At 42.2% G+C, this 26,260-nt stretch overlaps 1 protein-coding gene across 7 annotated transcripts in view; it reads right to left on the bottom strand.

Annotated features, from left to right (window-relative positions):
* Window positions 1-26,260, bottom strand: part of LOC126353810 (protein pigeon) — a 479,712-nt gene that overhangs the window by 350,709 nt on the left and 102,743 nt on the right. For all 7 annotated transcript variants that reach the window (XM_050002914.1, XM_050002910.1, XM_050002911.1 and 4 more), the window contains exon 3: window positions 14,488-14,557. In XM_050002914.1, coding sequence (XP_049858871.1) covers window positions 14,488-14,557 — 70 coding nt within the window. The remainder of the gene's footprint in view (window positions 1-14,487; window positions 14,558-26,260) is intronic.

Genomic DNA, 26,260 nt, shown 5'->3' on the forward strand with positions numbered 1-26,260 from the left:
AACAGTAAAGGACCTAAGACCGAACCCTGTGGGACCCCGTGCTTGATAGCACCCCAGTTTGAGGAATCAGCTGTTTTAACATTACACGAACCACTTATTTCAACTTTCTGCATTCTTCCAGTTAAGTATGAATTAAACCATTTGTGCACTGCCCCACTCAAACCATAATGATTTAGCTTATCTAAAAGAATTCCATGATTTACACAATCAAAGGCCTTTGAGAGATCACAAAAAATACCAATGGGTGATGTCCGGTTATTCAGAGCATTTAATATTTGATCAGTGAAAGCATATATAGCATTTTCTGTTGAAAAGCCTTTCTGAAAACCAAACTGACATTTTGTTAGTACTTTATTTTTACAAATATGGGAGGCTACTCTTGAATACATTACTTTCTCAAAAATTTTTGATAGAGCTGTCAGAAGAGAGATTGGGCGGTAGTTGTTTACATCCGACATATCCCCCTTTTTATGCAATGGTTTTACAATGGCATATTTCAGTCTATCAGGGAAAACACCCTGCTCCAAAGAGCTATTACATACGTGGCTGAGAATTCTACTTATCTGTGGGGAACAAGCTTTAAGTACTTTGCTGGAAATGCCATCAATTCCGTAAGAGCTTTTACTTTTCAGTGAGTTTATTATTTTACTGATTTCAGAGGGAGAGGTTGGTGGAATTACAGCTGTTTCAAACTGTGCAGGTATGGCCTCTTCTATTAATAGCCTTGCCTCTTCTAGTGAAGATCTAGATCCTATTTTCTCCACAACATTTAAAAAATGATTATTCAAAATATTTTCAATTTCTGATTGTTTGTTAGTGCACTTGTCATTCAATTTTATTGCACTAAAGTCTTCCTGTGCTCTTGGTTGCCCTGTTTCCCTTTCAATAATATTCCAAATTGCTTTAATTTTATTATCAGAGTTACTGATCTCAGACATGATACACATGCTTCTGGACTTTTTAATAACTTTTCTTAGTACCGCACAATAGTTTTTATAATATTGAACAATTTCGGGGTCAGTACTCCATCTTGCTGTTAGATACAGTTCTCTTTTGCGGTTGCAAGATATTCTTATTCCTTTAGTTAGCCAAGGTTTTTTATATGTTTTCTTGGAATTATGTTTAACTATTTTCTTGGGAAAACAATTTTCAAATACCCTTAAAAATGTATTGTGAAATAAGTTATATTTCAAGTTTGCATCGGGTTCCTTATACACTTCATCCCAGTCTAGCTGCTGTAGGCTTTCCCTAAAGTTTGCAATATTTATATTGTTAATTGAACGCACTGCTTTGAAAGTCTGATTTATTATACTGCATGGAGCTATGTCATGTACTGTAACTGTGGAAGAATGAATCTCAATATGGCTGGCTTACTGGAGGATCAAAAACAGATGGAGGTGCTGAGGTCAGGGTATATGGAGTACAGTCTAGACTACAGAGTGATATCTCTCTAGAGTGCTCTCTGGGCATAGTACTCAAGGTGGAAATATCTGCTATAAGCGTAAGAGTGGAAGAGAGTTTGCATTGGTGCTACAAGGATTGTGGCATCTATATTCATTCACTAAGGTAATGGCAAGAACAAACCCATGTAGCTGTGTTAGGACCCAGCACACAGAATATTGGAGAAAGATCCAAAAACAGAAACATGACAACTAATGATGCCAAAACCATGTTTCAAGATAAGTTCTGTAATCCTAGGCTTGAACAGGAGACAGATAAAATTGATGGTAGGACTCATGACTAGCCATGGTAAACATCTACAGACAATGGGTACAGACAAAGAAGTCCCTAAATGCAGATGATATGATGAGGGAGTTGAAACCACACCACATTTAATCTTCCAGTCCCACTGTTGTTTTGTCTCCCTGTGTGAATCAATCAATCACTATGTGGTGGAAGCATGCACTCAAGTATGTCCTAACATATAGATCATGATGAAAACAGAGATGTTGTGAGTAACATATCATCACTGGCGCAAATGTTAACTTCCGGGCACAATGGGAAATACTGCATCTGTTACATCAGTGTGATTCCATTATTTCTTCAACAGTCAATTCCTTTCATGGTGAAGACACAGGTGCATATTGTCAGACTTTTGGATTTTCATAAAGAATTAATGTGACAACTACACCAAGAATATTTAATGCAACAAATCTGTCATGAAAGACTTAGTGGTTAAACAAGACACATGCATTCGAAATATGAGCAGAGATAGCACAGGATTATTAGCCAATTCTGTTTGTTGTTCTAGGTGGAGACATGGGTGTAACATCAGACACACCTCAAAGAAGTGTAACGGAATTGCTGCTCTTTGCACACATACATGATTTGAAATAAATGGTTGTGGCTCTGCCATAAGTTGTTTGAGAAGGATCTATTTTTTATTTCTTGATGGTGGATGGGAGGGACTGGTTTTGGACACCTGTATCCATGCTGTAAGCATGACAAATACAGATGACAACCCATGAAAAGAATGTGCCCCTGCAGTAATCAAAGCGGTATATGGCCAATTTAACAACAGAGAATTCTAATGTCCATCCTACATGGAGCATTTTGCTGTTGTTAAGTTGGGTGTGTTCTGCTTTGATTACTGTGTGGGCAGTTTCTGTACAAGGGCTATTGCCTGTATTTGTCACACTTACAGCATGGATGGTTCGAAAATGGTCACTGGTGTCTGAAACTGGTCAGTATCAAGACATAAAAAATAGGTACTTCTCATTGCAACTTATGATGGAGCTACAACCACTTATTTCAGTTGTAAGACAAGTTTCAGACCAATTTTTTTCCTGCAGCATACTGCAAGTTTGTAAATGATTTGTCAGATATCAGCATCTCTATGAACTGTCTTCAGATAATTCTGGTGTTCGTTACAAAAAAACATTTTATTTTAAGAATTGTGCCGACATTAAAGAAATGTGCAAAACAAAAAGTACCTGGAGCAGTCCATGGAAGCCAACACTACGCATACAAAATGTAGGGTAATGAACATACTTCTGTGCTCTGACTACAGCCTCAGTATTAAATCAAAAGTGCCAATACCATGACTATAAATCTAATGAATAAAAGAAATTCAAATATAAACATTTTATATTTACATAAAAAACATGGGCTGACAAGTAATTACATTCAGGCAAAAGTCCCAGGACAGATGACGAAAACTGAAGGAAGACCTCGGTATTGTACCTTCTTCAAGGTGAGATCAGAGGAAAAAGTACAGGGAATATGAATAAAATAAAAGATGCTAAAGAGAAGAAGAGCCAGCCTGTTTTGTGAAAGCAGTAAGAGAAAGGGCAGAGAGCAAGTGAGGAAAAGGAGCTGGATATGATCGATGCAGATAATGGGAACAAACTATAGGGTTATTGGTAGTTTCATCATATGGTTTTAAATCAAGTAAGGTTCATCTTAGAAGAAAGACTGCAATCAGCCAAACTGACACTTAATGGGTTCTTTTAGGATGGTGAAACAAGTAAAAGATGAGTAACAGTAAAACAGTCATGAAAGGAGAATAAAATACAGTGAGGTGGTGGAGATATGTTGTCTGTAAGCAGCAGAGTTCCCCTACACTTGCAGTACAGCATGAGCCTCACCTTCCATGTCCAATTGGCAACCCCCAGTCACTGTAATCAGTTGATAAGTTGGTCGAATCTATTAAATTGCATTAAGAAGTAAAAAAGTACCTTCCTAAAAACAACAGCAAATTCAAAAGCATTAAAAAATCTATCAATATGGAGTCAGGCAGATTTATCAGCTGCAGTGATTTGGTGCTTGGCCATCACCAGCTAAGAATAAATTTAGTGAGTTACCTTGTTTTCATGGTTCACAATGTAGCAGCAAAACAGTGATACACTAACAAGAAATGTGCAACTGATGTGGATGTCACAAGTGCAGTGAGCGAGCAACTTTTCTAAGGATGTGAACACAGGCCAATATGAGGGTGTAAGAAAATTGTACATTCTTATTGAGATGCTCAAAATAAATACTGTCATATGATCATGGATGCTTTTTATAATACATAATTTATTTATGGTGGCCATGACATATATCCACAAGTTGACAGTAGTGTCATCTGCAGGTCAGGTCTTGGCATCTTTATTTCCAGTGTCTTTCTTGGTAGCTTCCTTAGCTAACTGGACTTCAAGTAAGTCTTTTCTGAGTTGGAGTCTATAAGGATCTGATCAACATCCCATTACCACACATATGCACAGTCAGCATCAATAAATGGTAAGGGTAGACTGGGTTCACTATTGTGGCACTTTTATCCTCTATTTGGGGGAAGAATTCAGTGGTTTGGATACTCCAGATGACGATGGACATGCAAAAAACAGTCAAGTACTAGCTGTTGGTGTCTGATCCATAAAGGGTAACCCTTGCCCCTGTCAAGAGGCTGCCAACAGGGCTTGTCTAAAAAGCACCAATCAGGATTGACTCAATATTGGTAAATCAGGACCAAGCCACAGCACTGATGGACCAGCCACTATGTAAGCCAGACTTCCATAACTGAAGGAGGAAATGATAAGGATTTTGTAGAGCTATAAAAACATGGTACAATCCACATTCTTGGAGGTACTACTCAGGTAGCATAAGGTTTTGAGTTTTAACTAGCAATGCACTTGGAGATAATATACATGTGAAACAGCACAGTTAGTTTGATGCCAAAACCTAGCCCCATAAAGTACTTCTTGACTAAACTAGGTATATCTTAGTGTTGTTAGAGCTCTTGGTGTAGATAGCAGTTCTGTACTCGTAGACAGAAGCATATAACAACATTTTGATAGTGATTAAATAGAAGCCATGTGTATAGACCAAAGAGTGTGCATTTATACTATGGCACCCTGGAGATGGTGATCAACAACACTCATATGAAGAACTATAATAGATGCACAAATCATCAACATATTAAGTTGTTGAGGCTATGAACCACACAGTCTACTGATTACTATTAAGAAGAGGGGATGCACTGCGAACAGAACCGAAGGGGGATCCCATTTTCCTGTGCATAAGCATAGTAAGAAAAGATGATTTACAACTTGAAAGGACTGATAACCAAAAAGTTTCAGATGAAAATGGGGAGGGGGCCACTAATGTCTACTCATGTAGAGTGGTAACAAAACACTAATGATGATGCCATATAGTAGTACAGCCTTTTTGAAAGACAAGACATCAATAAGATGTTGATGACAGGGATGTCAGGCAGGGCAGGAGATAATTCATATCACTTGTACAGGAAATTTGTAAGGCAGATTTGCATATAACTGTACATCAAATGAAATATCTTTTCTGGTTTTTACATTAGGATAGTTTGCTCCCCCTCCACTTTGAGGTAGGCCATGAAAGAGGGGCCTCCTCAACACTGTACCAAAGTAATTATAAAACTGTTTGTTGAACAGAAATAATAAAAATCATCAATGGGAAAACACCTGGGAGTCTAGTCAAAATTCAAAATTTCCTGTGCATGTATGATTTAAAAACAAGACTGGCCATGTATTGAATTGTGTTTTCTAGCCTCCATCGAAGATCAGGGCTCTTTCAAGGTCCATGAAGGATGATGTAGGTCTATGTAAGGCAGGTGTCAATCAGATTCATTATATTTGGTAGCTCTGCATCAGTCAGACTGTCACGGCTGTTAAAAATTGTGTCATGTAAAACAATACAGTTACACACAGTTGCAGCACTAAATCAGTGACTGGGTAACGTTGCTCTGATACTGGCCGTCACATGGAGTATAACAATAAGAAAATTTTGGTCTACACTTCCAACTATTCTAACTGTGTTACAACAGAATCCATTGAAATTAGATTAGTTTGTGGACATAAAATAAGGAAGGAAAAATCTGTTTGGATTCTGTATGGGTTGCTGCTCTTTTTCTACTGAAAATGTAACTCCTGGACTCTATCATCATTGGCAGTGACATTAGTGTCAATAATATGGTCTATTTCTGGCAGGGGAAGTCTGTGTCTGTGCCACCCCACTCACAGTGATTTTATATTGTTGAGTACCAGCAAATTAGGGTGCAGTTAGTGCCTTGGAAATACAGCGATTACCTACCAAAATAATGGTAGCTTTTTGTGAATTTACCCACTGGATTACTGAGAGTTTTTGAACAAGTTTCAAGTCTTTACAATGCAATCTGTCCACCTCGGTGTCACCTGCTCTGAAATAGGGCTGTCCGAATTGGTGCCATTCTGCTACAGTAACACGATTCTCATGGAAACTGCTACACAGAGCTACCATATCTCAGATACGATGGACACATGTTCCTAACCATCAATGGTGAGTTCACAGCTCTGGCACCAATAGTGAAATCCCTGAATTGTCTGGAGGTTAACATGGTGCAGATACTTTAGAGCAACCCCCCCCCCCCCCCTCCCCCCCGCTCCCTCCTCGATGAAGACTGCACTTTTGGGCACTTTAAGACTTATAAGAGCTGAACTAATGGGATGTGTGCCATTTTGGAAGACTTTCCCCTATGGCCTGAGCTACTGCAAAGTTTCAATGAAAAGGAGGAGGGGAGCATCAACCTTGCTAAGAGCTGATATTATAGTTAACCAAAATAGGAAGGAGTGAAATATAGGCAGAAAAGGGAAACAGGGCAAGCAAAATTAAATTAGAGTCCACAGGGAGGCCAAGTCCAAATCAAGAAGATAAACTGTAAGTCAGAGGGAAAGTAATGTTTTCAGGGAGTAAACTACAACACAGGAATGGAAAAAATACTGCAGTGGCTTGAGGTTCCATGCTCATAACATGAATGCTCACAAAAGTGTCAATACTTGCTAGTAACTGAAGGCCTTTCAGAGCCCAACCAACAGCATTGGGAGATTACATTCCTTGTGCCAAGTCTTGAAATGTCTGCCAGTTGAACGACAGGGAGTTGAGATTGAAAGTAAAAGAGCTCTTGTATAGTGCCCATTGGGTTCCTACTTCAGACAACTTCTCCCTCTTTTTCTATTTTAGCCCCACTAATCCCCCCCCCCCCCTCTCCAAACCAATTAGCCTCCATTTACACTGGAAACTACACTATAATGAGCTCTCTGACTCATTGACAGTTATCTCTGAGGAATTTTTTCTTTCTTTTTCAGGAATTTGGAATTTAAATCTTACCTGTTGCCTTTTATTTCTTGTGTAAGCCTTCAAGAACGTGTTTGTTAATCTTAGTTGAGTTACTTCCCTACTTTAGCTACAGCTTCCATATCAATTGCTTACTCTCTATTTTCCTCAGCTAATCCCTTGATGTATGGTAAAACCAAATTTTGGGCCTTTGTTTTTTTTATTTTTTATTTATTATTATTTTTTTATTATAGCTGTATCAACAATACTCCAATAACATACTACACATTCATCTAACTTCAGTGGTTTAAACTGACATATTCAACTTACACCACATGGTCAGGAACACAACAGCTTTGACAGGAGTAAAATGTAGCTCTCAATAACAAACATAATTCGTCATGACCAAAGGAAGAAGATTGGTGTGCCTAACTGTTACATTAGAAGTAACGTAGAATTTTTTCTTCACAGCAATTGACACTGAACAAAGAAAAGGGGTGAGCTAATGACAAGCTGAATCTGTGCATTGGTCTGGGAGCAATCTTGGGTGGTATAATTTGTAGCATGTTTCTTCTAGTCAAGTTGTGCACACGAGTGTGTGTGTGTGTGTGTGTGTGTGTGTGTGTGTTTGAGGTTTACGGGCGCTAAACAGCGTGGTCATCAGCACCCAAGCGCATAGAAACAGGAACACAGGCGGTGAAGGGACGAAGACGGACGCCGAACAAGGAGAACGGCTAAAAGACACAGGCCTGACGCAGTTCCAAATGCGCACATACAGAGGCAAAACAAGAGGAGAAGAAACACACTAAAAAAGGAAAGGAAACACAAGGAAAAGAGAACAGATACCGAAGTGAAACAAGGAGGTAATCGTGACTGGCAGACCTCTTACCTAAAAACTGGGTGAGCCAGTCACCCAGCAGCACATTAAAACCTTCTCCCTAAAATCCGAGGCAACAGATTGGACAGGACACAAAACCGTAAAACCTTAACCACAGTCGCTGCGTCGTCTTGCAAAATAGAGGGCAAATCCGGTGGCAAGGAAACCACCGCCCTCTGGTCAGAGAATAAAAGACAGTCAAGTAAAATGTGGCGGACAGTAATCTGGACGCCACAAGCACTGCAGATTGGGGGGTCCTCCCGCCGGAGTAAAAAACCATGCGTGAAGGGACTGTGTCCAATGCGGAGGCGAGTGAGGAGAACCTCATACCGCCTGTATGACTGGTAGGACGTACGCCATGGTCGCGTAGTGGCCTTTACCAGACGCAGCTTATTGTCAGAAACTGCCAACCACTCCTCTTCCCATTGATGCATAACACGAAAACGCAAAAGGGAGGTTACAGCATGGAGGGTGACGGCACATTCAACAACGTGAGGGAGGGAACATGCATCTTTGGCAGCCACATCCGCCAGTTCGTTGCCCCTAATACCCACGTGCCCCGGCACCCAGCAGAAAGAAACCTCCTTCCCCTGCCGTTGCAGGTGGAGTAGGGCATCATGGATGTTCTGGACGACCGTATCCGCTGGGTACAAGTGTTGAATGGTCTGAAGGGCACTCAGGGAGTCAGAACAGATGAGGAACTTAATACTGGGAACACATCTCATCTGCTCCAATAACCGCAATATTGCAAACAATTCGGCATCGAGGATGGTAAACACCGCAGGAAGCCGTAACTTGACGACTCGATCAGGGAAAACAACAGCACAACCAACAGTGTCCCCCTGTTTAGAGCCATCTGTGAATACAGGTACATGGTCCGGATGCTGGTTTAAAATATCGTAAAATAAGGAGGTAAAAACAAACGCCGGAGTGCAGTTCCTCCGGTTCTCCGACAAGTCTAAAAGGATGCTGGGCCTCTGGAGCAACCAGGGAGGCAGGCGAGTAAAACCTTGTCGTTGGGGGGCCACACGCTCCACACCAAGGGACTCAAGCAAATGCTTGGCACGAATCCCAAATGGTTTTGTTGCCCTGGGACGACTGGAAAAGAGACGTTCCATAGGCGGTCGGGCAACGGTAGGGTACGCAGGGGAGGTAGGACAGGCAAGGAAATGACACACCCGTCGCACCATGAGGAGTTTCCGCCGGATGGCAAGCGGCGGTTCCCCTGCCTCAGCACACAGGCTGGGGATGGGACTGGTACGGAAGGCACCAGTGGCCAGCCTGATACCCTCATGGTGTACTGCGTCAAGGATCTTCAGATACGAAGGCCTTGCTGACCCATACACGGTGCAAGCATAGTCAAGACGCGATCGGACGAAAGCCCTATAAAACTGCAGCAGACGCGCCCGATCTGCTTCCCAGGACCAATGGCTCAGACACTTCAAAATATTCAGTGCCTTCAGGGCCCGCACCTTGAGGTCTTTAAGGTGAGGCAACCACGACAACTTGGAATCAAAAGTGAGGCCCAGGAACCTCACAGTGTCTCTAAAAGGAAGAACGGTGTCCCTCAGACGCAATTCAGGGGAGGGAAAAAGACGCCGAGAATGATTAAAATGAACACACACAGATTTGTCTGCAGAAAAGGTAAAACCCGTCTTTGCAGTCCATGCCTCTAAGCGCTTTATCGTAAGCTGTAACTGCCGACTAGCACTGACAAGACTGGAGGAAGAACAGAAAACAGCAAAATCGTCCACAAACAAGGAGCATTGGGCAGGACTCCGGATAGTGGACGTGATACTGTTAATAGCAACGGCAAAGAGGGTGACACTTAAAACGCTGCCCTGAGGAACACCATTCTCCTGCACGTACAAATCCGATAGCACATTACCAACCCGATACCGAAAGAGGCGGTGAGAAAGAAAGGACCGAATGAAGATGGGGAGACGGCCACGAAAGCCCCACTCATGGAGTTGATTGAGGATAAGGCGGCGCCAAGTAGTGTCATACGCCTTATTAATGTCAAAGAAGACCCCTAGACAATGCTGGTTACGTAGAAAGGCCTGCTGGATGGCGGCCTCAAGCAGGGTCAAGTTGTCTATAGTGGAACGACATCTCCGAAAGCCACACTGAGAGGGGCTAAGGAGCTGCCTGGTCTCGAGCAGCCAAACCAGGCGGCGGTTGACCATGTGTTCCAACGTCTTCCCAACACAGCTCGTCAAGGCAATACTCCGATAACTACTGGGATGCGTTCGGTCCTTCCCTGGTTTGAGGAGGGGAATCAAAATTGCCTCCCTCCACGAGTCAGGGTACGTGCCAGATAACCATATCATATTGAAACAGTTCAGGAGAACTTCCTTGGATGGCAGCGACAGGTGCCGCAGCATGCTGTACCGGATTTGATCATGACCAGGCGCAGTATCATGAGTCACAGACAGCGCAGAATCCAGTTCCCACATTGTGAAGGGGCAGTTATAGGGTTCAGAATTTAGAGACCGGAAGTCCAAGTGACCCCTTTCGACGGCAGTGCGGTAGCGGCAGAAATCTGTATCACAGTTAATAGTGGCGGTAGATTCCGCAAAATGCATGGCCAGTGTCTGGGCAATGTCTCTCGGCGCCGTGAGGAGACATCCCTGATGCAGCAATGCCGTGACAGGTAGCTGGCTGAGTTTCCCGGAAATCCTCCTGATGGCTTCCCATACTTTCGTAGAACTAGTGGAGCGAGAGATGGAATTCAAGAACGATTGCCATGACCGTCGTTTGCTCTCTTTAATCACCTGCCGCGCTCTGGCCCTTGCCACCCGAAAGGCCGCAAGATTGTCAGCTGAGGGACGGCACTTGAAGCGGCGCAGTGCTGCACGGCGGGCGCGGATGGCTGAGTGGCACTCAGTGGTCCACCAAGGGACAGGACGCCTCTTGGGATGACCGGATGACCGTGGGATGGACAATTCTGCAGCATGAGAGATCACGGCTGCAACATGGTCTACCCATTCGTGGACGCTGGCATGGTGTTCCAAAACAGCCAGTTGGCTGAAAAGTGTCCAGTCAGCTCTGCAAAGGTGCCACCGGGGCGGCACTGGTAATGCCACAGCCTCATCCAGGAGGCGAATCCAGAGGGGGAAGTGGTCACTAGAATGGAGGTCAGCTGCAGCCTCCCACAGAGCAGAATCCGCGAGTGCTGGACAGCAAAAGGAAAGGTCAATAGCCGATGACGATCCGGAAGCAGTACAGAAATGAGTGGGAGCACCAGAGTTGAGGAGGCACAGTTCTTCAGACATCATGACGCTTTCCAGAATGCGACCCCTGGGGCAAGTAGTCGGAGAGCCCCATAAGACATTATGAGCGTTGAAGTCCCCCAGAAGAAGAAATGGGCGAGGGAGTTGGCTAATAAGGTCCGTGAGAGCCTCAGTGTCAATCGCATCCGGAGGTGGTAAATAAACAGAACAGACTGTGAGCCTCCGACCCACAAGAATGTCAACTGCAACTGCTTGCAAGTCGGTGACGAGAGCGAGCTCAGATGAGGGGTGCACATCACGGACAAAAACCTCAACACCACCCTTTGCCCTTTGCCCCGTCAGATCATCTTTTCGATATGCGGTATAGCCGCGTAAAGAAGGAGAATCAGTGGCCCGAAAATGTGTCTCTTGGATACATAAGCACAAGGGGCACTCTCGTATGAGGAGTTGTAATTCGGCCACATGCGTCCTGAAACCATTCAGGTTCCACTGTAATATGGGAGCCAGTGATCAGAGTGGCTGAACTTTCACCCTGCCTCTGTGCTTTGGAGGAGAGACCGTACTGGCCGGAGATTTATTCCTCGGGCGAGAAGATCGCCCCCGGTCGACATCAATGTCCATAAGATCCGATGACGACCCACGGGAGATGTCAGACAGTACGATGGCATCATCATCGGACCGAAGCTGACTAGTCTCCTCAGGTGGCAGAACCTTCATCTTCTGAGGCTTTGTCTTGGGGGGCTTGGAATGCAGAGCCTTGTCAACAGTTGGAGGTTGACTCGCCTGGGCAGAAGGCGCCATATGGGGGGAGGCTGGAAGTACCTCAATGTCAGCAACCACGGCCTTGTCCGATGTAGCGGGGAGAGCCGCAGATTGCAAAACAACCGCAGCAGCACAAGTGCACTGGCAAGCGCAGGTTTTAGTGCTAACACTAGCAACCTCCGTTTGTGTAGCAACAGTGGCCAGTTGTACCGGTTTTTTGAGAGCGGAAGCGAAAGATGTGGAAAACACAGGAGGTTGCATGGCCTTACCATAGGGGATGCGCTTAGATGTTTTAATCTCCTGTACCTTCCGCTCTTCGAGATAGATGGGGCAGATCCGGCTCCAGACAGGGTGACTCCCAGAGCAATTCACGCACTTCACAGGCGATGAACAATCGGCTCCGTCATGGGCAGGCTGACCACATTTACCACACGTGGCTATTCCATTGCACCCCAACGTAGTATGCCCAAAGCGCTGACATTTAAAACAGCGCATTGGGTTGGGGAAATATGGCCGTACGGACAAACGTAAGAACCCCGCTTTAACATGCTCCGGGAGTCTCGGGCAACTGAATGTGAGAATAAACGAGTCAGATTTGACGAGGTCCCCATTGACTCGTTTCATAATGTGCTGCACATCAACAATTCCTTCGTCAGCCCACTCAGATTTTAGCACGTCTATGGGGATATCCACCAAGTCCCTACACGTCACAACACCCTTACTATAGTTCAAAGTGAAGTGGAGCTCGGTCTCGACAGCGTACTCTCCTAGACAATTTGCTTTCCGAAGGGCAGCGACTTGACGGGAACTAGAAGTTTCAACTAACAGAGTCCCATTGCGCAGTCGCTTTACAGATTTCAGTGTTCCTGCAATTCCCTCAAGACCCTTGTGGATGTAAAAGGGAGAAACCCTCTCAAAGCTACCCTCCTTCCTTTTAATAATCAAAAACACATTCTGATTATCAGCATGTGCTCCGTTACTACATTCTGTTAAATCTCTAGCAACACCAGGCGCTGTAGGACTCGCAGCGCGTAGCCGCTTTTTCGATTGGGTGTGTTTTCCTACCAGCGGCCCACCCAAGCCACTGGTAGGGGGAAATGTAGAGGTCGAAGGGTCCATTGTGGTCCCACGAGCAGCTAGGGAACTAAAAGTCCGCTCAGACAGAGCCCCGCGTGCCTGAGTAAGCCTTATACAACTGGGGTGCGGCAGGTGCCCCAGAGGTTGCCCGCTTGCGACTGTTCCACCCCAACAGCCATGCATCTTCTAGGCGCGGAGGTTTTTATAGAGGTTGGCCTTCCTCGCAATCCAGGCGGTCAAGCCAAGATTACCATTCCCCGCAGCACACAATATTTCACCGCCGCGCCGTACGGTGGTCGCTGAAGCATGTCCGGGGGTTACGGTGACAGGACACTGGCGGCGCAGACCAGTCCCCAGCTCAGGACCCCGGGGTCGCCAAGCCCGTACTCAGCAAGTGAATGCTGAGCCCCTGGGGGATTGTGCACACGAAGGGGAGGGATCTGTGTTTGGATTCTGGTGTCACATACAATCAACAGAATACTGTGGTGTACCATATTATTCTGGAAGAGTGATGTGTAGCCCTATGGTTGCCTTTCCGACAAATGATACCCATGAATGATAGAACATATAATAAATTATTACATAGAAGAGTGGAACTACTGTGCGAATATATTATTTATTTTCATGTTGTGAGCCTTGTTGAGGAACAACATGTGTCTTTAAGGTGGGATAGCAGTCACAGGAAATATCTGCATAGACATACTATCAATGCATTGGGTATTACTGGTCTATGTTGGAGTTGTGGGTCATCTCAGAGTAAATTCCATACAAAACCAATGATTGTATAGACTTTGGAAGACAAATAGAGATTGTATTGTAATTAGTATTCAGAGATGGCACTCAGAATTGTCAAACTGATTTTCACATTCTTTATCAGTACAGATCTTGAAGAATTAAGTATTTGTTATACGACGATTATTGTACTAAAATGAAAAGATATGTGGCTCATGTTTATGAGAAGTGGCATCATATTTATTCATGTAATTTAATGCTGTACTCAACCACTGTGTTCCAACATACACTGCATAACTCAGTCAAGAAGATTACAACCGATGCCTTCACAGTCAACCAGAGGAAATTATAATATTTAGCATTCACTACTTGAAGCAAAGTTAAGCTTCAAGAATAACCAACCAACAGGTGGACATTAAAATATACATGAGTATCTGTATGTATAAATGGTAAATAACCTACTGAAAAGCTTTTGCAGAAGCACACTAACTGATTAACAGTAACACAATCAAGGAACTCATTATTAATTGTGTAACAAGCACAAATGGTAGGCTCTTCCCTGGATATACAATAAAAGTACAGAAACTGTAGTGAAGAAGAAATCATTACTGAAATGAGACAGGCAGAAAACAAAAATCAGAAATGTATATTACCTAAAATAACAACAACATATAAAAGAGAAAGAAACAACTTAAACTGCAAATACTGCAAAAATTAAGTAACACATTCTGGAAAGTTCAGTATTTTCAATTCTGTACTTACCCAGTAAAGTGTCTGATGCATTTACTGATGCCTGAACAACATTGACAAGAGAGTTGATGATGTACAAGACCTGCAACAAACAAAAAAATAGAGTCATAAGATATTGGCTTCCAACAGTTTACCAAGTCATTGTTGTTGTCGTGATCTTCAGTCCTGAGACTGGTTTGATGCAGCTCTCCATGCTACTCTATCCTGTGCAAGCTTCTTCATCTCCCAGTACCTACTGCAACCTACATCCTTCAGAATCTGCTTGGTGTATTCATCTCTTGGTCTCCCTCTACGATTTTTACCCTCCATCCTGCCCTCCAATGCTACATTGGTGATCCCTTGATGCCTCAGGATATATCCTACCAACCGATCTCTTCTTCTGGTCAAGTTGTGCCAAAGACTTCTCTTCTCTCCAATCCTATTCAATATCTCCTCATTAGTTATGTGATCTACCCATCTAATCTTCAGCATTATTCTGTAGCACCACATTTCAAAAGCTTCTATTCTCTTCTTGTCTAAACTATTTATCATCCATGTTTCACTTCCATACATGGCTACACTCCATACAAATACTTTCAGAAATGACTTCCTGGCACTTAAATCTATACTCGATGTTAACAAATTTTTCTTCTTCAGAAACGCTTTTCCTTGCCATTGCCAGTCTACATTTATATTCTCTCTACTTCAACCATCATCAGTTATTATGCTCCCCAAACAGCAAAATTCTTTTACTACTTTAGGTGTCTCATTTCCTAATCTAATACCCTCAGCATCTCCTGACTTAATTCGACTACATTCAATTATCCTCATTTTGCTTTTGTTGATGTTCATCTTATATCCTCCTTTCAAGACGCTATCCATTCTGTTCAACTGCTCTTCCAAGTCCTTTGCTGTCTCTGACAGTATTACAATGTCATCGGCGAAACTCAAGGTTTTTATTTCTTCTCCATGGATTTTAATACCTACTCCAAATTTTCCTTTTGTTTCCTTCACTGCTTGCTCAATATACAGTTTGAATAACATCGGGGAGAGGCTAGAACCTAGTCTGACTCCCTTCCCAACCACTGCTTCCCTTTCGTGCCCCTCAACTCTTATAACTGCCATTTGGTTTCTGTACAAATTGTAAATAGCCTTTCGCTCCCTGTATTTTACCCCTGCCACCTTCAGAATTTGAAAGAGAGTATTCCGGTCAACATTGTCGAAAGCTTTCTCTAAGTCTACAAATGCTAGAAATAGCTTTGCCATTCCTTAATCTAGCTTCCAAGATAAGCGTAGGGTCAGTATTGCTCCATGTGTTCCAATATTTCTACGGAATCCAAACTGATCTTCCCCAAGGTCGACTTCTACTAGTTTTTCCATTCGTCTGTAAAGAATTCATGTCAGTATTTTGCAGCTGTGACTTATTAAACTGATAGTTCGGTAATTTTCACATCTGTCATCACCTGTTTTCCTTGGGATTTGAATTATTACATTCTTCTTGAAGTCTGAGGGTATTTCGCCTGTCTCATAAATCTTGCTCACCAGATGGTAGAGTTTTGTCAGGACTGCCTCTCCCAAGGCTGTCAGTAGTTCTAATGGAATGTAGTCTACTCCCGGGGCCTTGTTTCGACTCAGGTCTTTCAGTGCTCTGTCAAACTCTTCATGCAGTACCATATCTCCCATTTCATCTTCATCTACATCCTCTTCCATTTCCATAATATTGTCCTCAAATACATCGCCCTTGTATACACCCTCTATATACTCCTTCCATCTTTCTGCTTTCCCTTCTTTGCTTAGGACTGGGTTTCCATCTGAGTTCTTGATATTCACACAAATGGCTCTCTTTTCTCCAAAGGTCTCTTTAATTATCCTGTAGGCATTATGTATCTTACCCTCAGTGAGATAAGCCTCTACATCCTTACATTTGTCCTCTAGCCATGCCTGCTTAGCCATTTTGCACTTCCTGTCGATCTCATTTTTGAGACGTTTGTATTCCTTTCTGGCTGCTTCATTTACTGCATTTTATATTTTCTCCTTTCATCAATTAAATTCAATATTTTTTCTGTTACCCAAGGATTTCTACTAGCCCTCGTCTTTTTACCTACTTGATCCTCTGCTGCCTTCACTACTTCATCCCTCAAAGCTACCCATTCTTCTTCTACTGTATTTTTCCCCCATTCCTGTCAATTGTTCCCTTATGCTCTCCGTGAAACTCTGTACAACCTCTGGTTAAGTCAGTTTATCCAAGTCCCATCTCCATAAATTCCCACCTTTTTGCAGTTTCTTCAGTTTTAATCTGCAGTTCATAACCAATAGATTGTGGTCAGAGTCCACATCTGCCCTGGAAATGTCTTACAATTTAAAACCTGGTTCCTAAATCTCTGTCTTACCATTATATAATCTATCTGAAACCTTCTAGCATCTCCAGGTCTCTTCCATGTATACAACCTTCTTTTGTGATTCTTGAACCAAGTGTTAGCTATGATTAAATTATGCTCTGTGCAAAACTCTACCAGACGGCTTCCTCTTTCATTTCTTATCCCCAATCCATATTCACCTACTACGTTTCCTTCTCTCTCTTTTCCTACCACCGAATTCCAGTCACCCATGACTATAAATTTTCGTCTCTCTTCACTATCTGAATAATTTCTTTTATTTCATCATACATTTCTTCAATTTCTTCGTCATCTGCAGAGCTAGTTGGCATATAAACTTGTACTACTGTAGTAGGCATGGGCTTCGTGTCTATCTTGGCCGCAATAATGCACTCACTATGCTGTTAGTAGTAGCTTACCCGCATTCCTATTTTTTTTATTCATTATTAAACCTACTCCTGCATTACCCCTATTTGACTTTGTATTTATAACCCTGTATTCGCCTGACCAAAAGTCTTGTTCCTCCTGCCACTGAACTACACTAATTCCCACTATATCTAACTTTAATCTATCCATTTCCCTTTTTAAATTTTCTAACCTACCTGCCCAATTAAGGGATCTGACATTCCACGCGCTGATCCGTAGAATGCCAGTTTTCTTTCTCACCAAGTCATTAAAATACACAAATACATGACTTGACTTGAAGAAGTAAATAATGAAGTATGATCACCACTGGTAGGAAGATGTAAAAACATACAAAAGCACTGAGCAAACATATATTATCAAGTAAAAGGAGTTATTAGCATCTCTCTCTGAAAACGGATGATGATCATAAAATGAATGCATGTGATTAATAGTGACATTTGTTTCTAAGTTACATGCTGTACAAACACAAACAGTTAATAATTCCATCAATGCTCCTTTTCGAACTCGAGGAAAATATGCTCTCTGTTAATAATAGTAATGATTAAATTAAGGATAAAACAAGAGACCTTTATACAGAGAAAGCAAATTGAATCCTCAGGAATGTTTACAGTTAGGATGAAATAAACTAAACAAACAACATAAATTAAGAGGAAAAATAGTACAGTCAGTCTTACTTACATAAAAATTCTATAAAATTAGAAAAAGACAAAATGGCTGCCAGTACTTTTCACAACAACACTATAATGATTATGAGGAAAACAAATTACAGGCTGCAAACCATAGCTCATTAACACTTGCTGCCATGATTCTGAAGCCACCTTCAGTTAAAGAAAGGTGTTTCTTGTCTGGGGCCCAGAGGAGGAAGGGAAAGAATGGCTTCCTAAAGACAAGTGGAGGGAATAAAGGGGCTTGAACCTAAGACCCCAACGAAAAACTGTCTCATGTTGAAGGGGATATGTAGACTTCCACAATGTCGAAGACAGATAGCGAGAGGATAAGGGAAGAATCTTAAGACTCCTTCCTCCCTGGATAAGCGAGCCCAGAAAAAGCCAAGGCAAGAAATAAGGGAAACAGACCTATAGTACTTTTTTAAGATGGCAGTTATCCAGGAAGGCTATCCACTGGTAGCCATCACCTCGCAGCAAGAAGAACTTGCACAGATGGCTCTCCTTCAAAAGATTTGTCGGACACTGGTCTAGGACCCAACTTCGAGTGGGTCTATCTAGATCTTGGTGCCCTCATTTTTGTCTGTGAGTGGGTGTACACAGTGGAATGGCTTAAGGACAAAGTGCCCATGATATTCCTATGGGAAGATGCGAAGCTGCTGGTCAAGATGGCAGCAGAGCTTCTTAAGATCGCAAAGGTATCAATATGGAACCGCAAAGGTATCACTATGGGTACCTAAGATCCTTAAGGATGTCTCCCCTAAGACTCTGTTTGCAAAAATAGTGATGCAGAAACCAAAAGTCTTGATAGAAGACTGGAGCGTGATCAACTAGAAGGTTGTACCAGAAGCACAAACCCTCATGGTGGAAGTTGGAGAGAAGTCCCTGAAGGCGATGCGAGAGCAAGACCTGAAATTGTTTTTAGGGTTCTCGCAGGTCACCGTTAGGGTTATCAAAGACCTCAAAGCCAATGATGGCAACAAGACGGAGGCTGGAGGTGCTGCAGATTAATCTGCAGCATAGTAAAGGGGCCTCTGCTGCCCTGAACCACTCCCTGCGGAGGCAGGAAGTGGACTTGGCCCTGATACAGGAACAATGCTTATATAAAGGGAGCGTGTTGGGCCTTGGTGGTACTAGAGGTGAGCTGATTTATGCTAGAAATCTAAGAAGCTCCAGAACATGCATCTATGTAAGAAATGGAATTTCTTTCATGCCAATGATGGATTTCTGCTCCAGAGACCTAGTGACCATAAGAATGCAGCAATGTGAGGAAGGTATAATGAGGGAAATGGTTTTGGCCTCAGCACACCTTCCTTACGAAGACAGTTCTCCTCCTCCTTTGGAGGTGAGGAGATTGATAGAAGGTTTCCATCGGCAAGGTGGCCAACTGTTGGCGGGTTGTGATGCCAATGCCCACAACCTAGTGTGGGACTACATTCAGGAATAGCAAAAGGGAAGTAGTAATTGACATAACCTTTGGTTCCATGATGATGGGCAGCTATGTCAAACAATGGCATGTGGCATTAGAGCCATCGTCTTGGGACCACATGTACATTAAATTCAAGGTTAAAATGGGAATCACACAGACCACGACCTATAGCAATCCCAGGAAAACAGACTGGGAGACATATAGCAGGGACCATGACTTAGGCTTAGTGGAAATTAAAACTTCGATAAGGAATCCAGTAGAGTTTGAGGAAGTAGCATAGGCTGTTACCTCTGCCGCAGTGATCTCATATCAGGACAACTGCACAGTTACCATGAAGTGCACAAACTGGAGTGTGCCTTGGTGGAATAATAACTTGGAAACACAAAGAAAACAGGTATGAAGACTGTTTAACCTTGCGCGATGTAAAGGACAATGGGCAAAATATGGTGAGGCCCTTGTCAACTACAACCTTGCAATTAGACAAGCAAAGGAGACATCCTGGAAGGCATTCTGTGAGGAAGAGCAGAGCATGGCTGCTCAAGCTAGACTTCACAGAATCCTCACTAGAGTGTCAACCATTCCAGAAGGTACCTTGAAGAAGGAGGATGGTGAATATAAAAAGACAGCACATGAGACATTGGAACTGCTTCTCAAAACTCACTTTCCTCAATATGCTCTGCCAGACAACACATATCAGAATGTGATCCCAGGTCAGTTCAACCAGGGGCTTCAGCTCATAGTCTCAGATTTGACTGAAATTCAGTACACTAATTCTACCATGTGTGGAACACTCATGTACAAAGTATTAGTTTCTCCTGTCAATTAGTTCCAGAATTATGATTGTGAAAGAAGGTGGCGTGACCCGGAAATTGCAGCCCGCATCTGGCAATCTATCTTTAGACCCAACTTCAGGTCTTAATAACTTTGGAACTATCCCACACAGTCCAGTGAAATTTTTACAATCCAGTAACATCCATTTTGAGAACACACTCCATGAATCAAAACACCAACAACATATTTCTGAGGAAAAATAAAAGATTCCAAAATGTGATTAAAAAAATGTAATTCGTTAAAAGGTGCATATTGTAGGTGCCCTCTATGTCAAATATAATTCACTCAAAAAGGTTATAAATTTTTTGTGGTAAGCTTAATGTAGCCTAAATACACATGAAAATACAAAAATTTGAAAAATTACCTGAAAAACATGGATTTTCAAAGTGCGGTAGCACAAAAGGGACAAGTGGTATCCATGCCAAATTTCACACACTGCATAAGTAGACCATAATGATATGTATCTCAAAATTTCAGCATGTTATTGCAAGCAATTTGTGTACAGTGAAAGTTGACAGATGTATTTGGTGATGTGGCCATTGTTCCACAACACAACTTTGTAAAAATGTATCATAAACTGTTATGCCTCTTCTTATCCTCTCCCACAACTGTTTAATCACTAAGCAACAACATATAGACAGATTAACACAACCTATCATTAATGTTTACTGCACCTTAACTGCTAAAAACCAGTCGAATGTGCTTCGAACAGAAGTTCTTCCATACTTTAGCTACTGTACTCTGTACATTAAGCAGAAAATTGTACGGTCTTCCTGACACTGTGGTAGGATCTGGAACTGTCATAAGAATATGTTTAAAAGGAATCCAACACCTGTCTGCCAAATGTGGCCAATTAAATGATCTTGCTGGTCCTGCTGGTGCCACGAAGTTCACAAATACATCACTTTCTGCTTCACAGCACTCTGCAAAACATCCTAAGTACCATTTGTCATCATAAACAGTGATAATATAGCAAAGTTGTTGCTTTTGCTTCTGATTCCTGAGTCAGACACACTGTGAAGACACATGTTATGCATGAACCTATAGTTATATCCGGACAGTCTGCTCATCTGCACATTGTCAGAGTCTGCTGGAAGAAGTGATGATGGCTCCTTGTGCCTACAACACTTTTAACGTGTTCTAGTCTGCTTTTTAGCAACTCTTCGACTGATTTCACCTCATCTTTTGAAACATAGAATGATTGTATGCCAGAGATATTTCTCTGTACCCAGGTAAATGATTGAAGAGGTGTTAAAATGTGACCTTCTGTAGGGTGCTGCAGACTGGCTCGTGATGCCATGCACTTAATGGTAGCACCAATACCATCATAGACATTTTTACCACGACATATTGCGAAAAAATTCCATTCTGCATGGATCTGAAAATCATGGTAATGCATGCATATTTTTTTTAGATTTTTACGGTTTTTGTACTGACTAGCTGCCCCATCACTGAAGTATTTCGCAAAATGTATGCGAGGCAGCTTGTTTTTCACATATGCCATGACAGCGCGAATGTGAGCATGAATTGCAATGGCATCATGAATTAAACAGTCACTAAAAACGCACAGGTTCGTGACAGACACATCACCTGATTCACCTCTATAGTAAATCACAAATGGCTGGAGAGTTGCTTGAGGTGTTGTCCCAATGATATCCTCGGATGGCATCTTGAACTATAAATGCATAATTTTCAGAAAAGTCTAGTATTGCTATAATTTCATCTTGTTTCAAATTATCCTTACAAAACTGGAGATAAGCAAATTGTGCTGTTGCTGTGAAGCTGTGTGTGGTCAGTTTGCCCATTTTTTGACAACACATTTCAACAAAATCTTCCACTATACTTTGCTTTGTTTCAAGACTTGTGCAATCCATGTGTATCCGTTGCTTATAGGAAATAAGTTCATTGTCATCCATAAGGAGTTCACCATACAGTTTGTTATTCATGTTTTTTGCAAGATTTGCCTTACCAGGACTCTTTTCACAACTGTGTATCATGCACTGGTAGGAACTGATGTCACACACTAGCAGCTTCATTGCACCTTTGTAATCCAGACCAGAATCCTTTATAGCAGCAAACATCAGCTTCGTATTTTGATGGGTCTCACATACACAAACGTTGTGTGTGCCCCTTGCACTTCCAGGCACAACCCATTTTGGCCGAAGACTGAAAAAAGATAATAAATCTACTTTAGTATTGGGATACTTTTCCTTGAATTCTACATATAGTTCTGATATGTTGCATAGCAACAGTTTTTTTTGCATCTGTACACATACATTTCCCATTTTCACCATTACATAGTCTTTTTGTCCAGGCATTATTCGGCTGTAGTCATTATTTTCATAAAACTCCGACACTAGCACCTTTATTTCTGAACTCAATTGCTAACCCTGAGCCTGCTGAAGTTGTGGAAGCACTCCTTGGGTTGCTTTTATTTTCCTAACTTGCTTTACCATATATGTAGAAACATTGAATTCCTTTGCAGTGTAGTCAATAGACCAGCTGGAAGGTGCAAGGGTAAGAATAGCTACTTTTTTCTGGCATGTGGATATGGCACATTTTTCTTTCAAATCATGCATAATTTTGTCCAAATCAGAGCATTTCTGGGATGGTTTCTGTTCCTTTGGAGCAGATAGTGTATCAGCTATTTTGTGTTTTAATTCCATTTGAGCTTCTTGTAATTTTCTTCTATAATGACTGGGCCTGTCTCTTTTCCCAACTTTGTGTGCCTTCATGGGAGACAAACCAAGAGCAGTCACTGAAGTATTTAATCGGTCATCCGCTGTGGTTGTAGGTGGCTGATACTCTTCATCACTGACATGTAAATTATCAGAATATTCTTCATTTTGTAGCAGTGTAACACACCTGGAACATAACTTTTGTCCTGATTTCATGTTAAGTCCCATGCACTGATTCACTTTCAATACTGATTTTATATCAATTTCTCTGAGGCTACACTTCACTGTCTTCTTATGACTCTGAAATGGAACACTTTCATATGATGATATGAAACACTAAAGTTCTCTGGAAGTGTACTTCTTGTGCCCACAGGGTGTATCCTGGGTCTCTAGCAACAAATCTTTGTCAGATTCATCCAGATCACACAGTACAAAGCAAATGCCACATTTTGTTCCATATGTTATTTTATAACTTTCAGATTCTTGTGCTCTACCAATACTGCAACTTGTTTGAACAAAAGGACCACTAGTACACTCTTCTGCCTCCATACTGACTTTCCACAACAGTACTGAGAAATCTGAACTAGAATCTTAAAAACCTGAGTAACCTATAATTGTTGCTTGTTTCCTTTGTTGTTCCTGCCTAACAATGACTCATTCTGTCCCTGAAAACTACCATTGTTTAACTTTCTGTTGCCTAATGGTTCCCAATAATTGCTGCAGCTTTATCTGAAACAATCTGTCTGCATCATCACTATTACTTGCTAAATCATGTTAAAAGAAACATAACCAAATACATCTCTGTCAACTTTTATTGTACACAAATGCCTTGCAATAACAAGTTGAAATTTTGCCTCATATTACATTATGGTCTACTTATGCAGTGTTTGAAATTTGGTTTGGATATCACTTGTCCCTTTTGTGCTACCACACTTAGAAAATCCATATTTTTCAGGTAATTTTTCAAATTTTCGTGTGTATGTAACTCTGTTTGTGTGACTGATATGGGCAAGATGAGTTCTGTGTGTGTTTAGGCCACATTAAGCTTACCACAAAAAAATTTATACCCTTTTTGAGTGAATTATATTTGGCATAAAGGACACCTACAATATGTACCTTTTAACGTATTACTTTTTTTTATCACATTTTGGAATTTTTTATTTTCCCTCAGAAATATGTTGTTGGTGTTTTGATTCATAGTGTGTGTGTTCTCTAAGTGGATGTTACTGGGTTGTAAAAATTTCACTGGACTGTGCGGAATACTTCCAAAGTTGTTAAGACCTGAAGTTGGGTCTGAAGATAGATTGCCAGATGCATGTTGCAATTTCTGGGTAATGCCACCTTCTTTCACAAGCCATAATTCTGGAACTAATTGGCAGGGGAATTTAAATTTTTGTACATGAGTGTTACACACTTGGCAGCATTGATGTGCTAGATTTCAGACAAATCTGAGACTATAAGCTGGAACATTTTCTCAAATTGGTTGAATTGACATGGAATGGCCTGTATACGTTGGGAAGAGAAGGCTAATTAGGGTCACTCTACAGTCAAACCAACATGCATATCAACCAGGTAAATAATGTGAGAGAGCTCTCCCTCAAATCGTTGGGAGGGTGGAGAAAGCACTTCACCTCCAAGACAGCCCTCTGCATATTCCTATATATTGAGGGGGCCTTCAGTAACACGAACTTCGATTCCATGGTAAGGGCATCAGAGGTGCATGACCTAGGGACTATATGTATGTGGACCATGCCCATGCTTAGTGGAAGGAATGTAGAGGTTACCATGATGAACGAAAAGATGGTAATTAACATCACTAGAGGTTGCCTACAAGGAGGATTTCTGTCCCCTTTATTGTGAAATCTAGAGGTGAATGAACTCATTGAGGAACTAAATTCCAGGCAATGCTTTTGCCATGGATATGCAGATGACCTTGTCACAGTAATACTTGGCAAATTTACTGACACAGTTATAAATATGGCACAAGAAGGATTGGACATTGTGCAAGACTAGTGCATTAAACAGGACCTAAGGGTTAATCCTAAGAAGAGTGTTGTAGTGCCATTCACGAAGAAACATACCCAACACTCAAGTTGGAATCTAAAGCTCTTCAATGAAACTTTACCTGTGAAGGACATTGAGAAATATCTACGGGTAACCTTAGATGAGAAATTAACATGGACCCCTCACATTAAGAACACCCGCTCCAAGGCGAAAAGTATTCTAGTCAGAAGGGTTTGCAGAGAAAACTGGGGCCTAAGCTCCAGAGATAGACACTGGATATACACCATGGTGGTTAGACCTAGAATTTCCTATGGGGTCGTAGTGTGGTGGAAGAAGGTAGAACAGCAGGTTGCAGCTAAGGAGCTTGCTAAGGTGCAGAGACTAGCCTGCTTATCCATAATAGGTGGAATTAGCAGCATACCAACCACTGGGATGGAAGCCATGCTGGACATGCCTCCACAACATCTTTGGGTCAAGATGGAGGCAGCAGCTGGAGCATACAAATTTAAAACTGGATCTCATCGGGATATCCAGAATCACACACTAAGATACTGAATGAGGTAAATATAGGAATGGCTGGGGAAATGCCAGCTGACTGTATAATAATTCCCATCTGCTTCAACAAGCCCTACAGTATCAGAATTGGAAGCAGGGAGCAGTGGGAAAAAGCAATTCAAGACCGTACGGGGGGCATTGTTTGGTTTATTGATGGATCGGAATCAGATAAGGCATTGGGCAGGGGTGTATGGGGTTCAGCCAAGACTGGAGGGCATCATCTACATCTACATCTACATCTACATCTACATTTATACTCCGCAAGCCAACCAACGGCGTGTGGCGGAGGGCACTTTACGTGCCACTGTCATTACCTCCCTTTCCTGTTCCAGTCGTGGATGGTTTGCTGGAAGAACAACTGTCTGAAAGGCTCCGTGCGCACTCTAATCTCTCTAATTTTACATTCGTGATCTCCACAGGAGGTATAAGTAGGTGGAAGAAATATATTCGATACCTCATCCAGAAACGCACCCACTCGAAACCTGGTGAGCAAGTTACACCGCAATGCAGAGTGCCTCTCTTGCAGAGTCTGTCACTTGAGTTTGTTAAACATCTCAGTAACGCTATCACAGTTACCAAATAACCCTGTGACGAAACGCGCGGCTCTCCTTGGGATCTTCTCTATCTCATCCGTCAACCCGATCTGGTACGGATCCCACACTGATGAGCAATACTCAAGTATAGGTCAAACGAGTGTTTTGTAAGCCACCTCCTTTGTAGATGGACTACATTTTCTAAGAACTCTCCCAATGAATCTCAACCTGGCACCTGCCTTACCAACAATTAATTTTATATGATCATTCCACTTCAAATCGTTCTGCACGCATACTCCCAGACATTTTA

Source organism: Schistocerca gregaria, chromosome 3, assembly GCF_023897955.1.
Source record: "Schistocerca gregaria isolate iqSchGreg1 chromosome 3, iqSchGreg1.2, whole genome shotgun sequence".
Classification (NCBI taxonomy): Eukaryota; Metazoa; Arthropoda; class Insecta; order Orthoptera; family Acrididae; genus Schistocerca; species Schistocerca gregaria.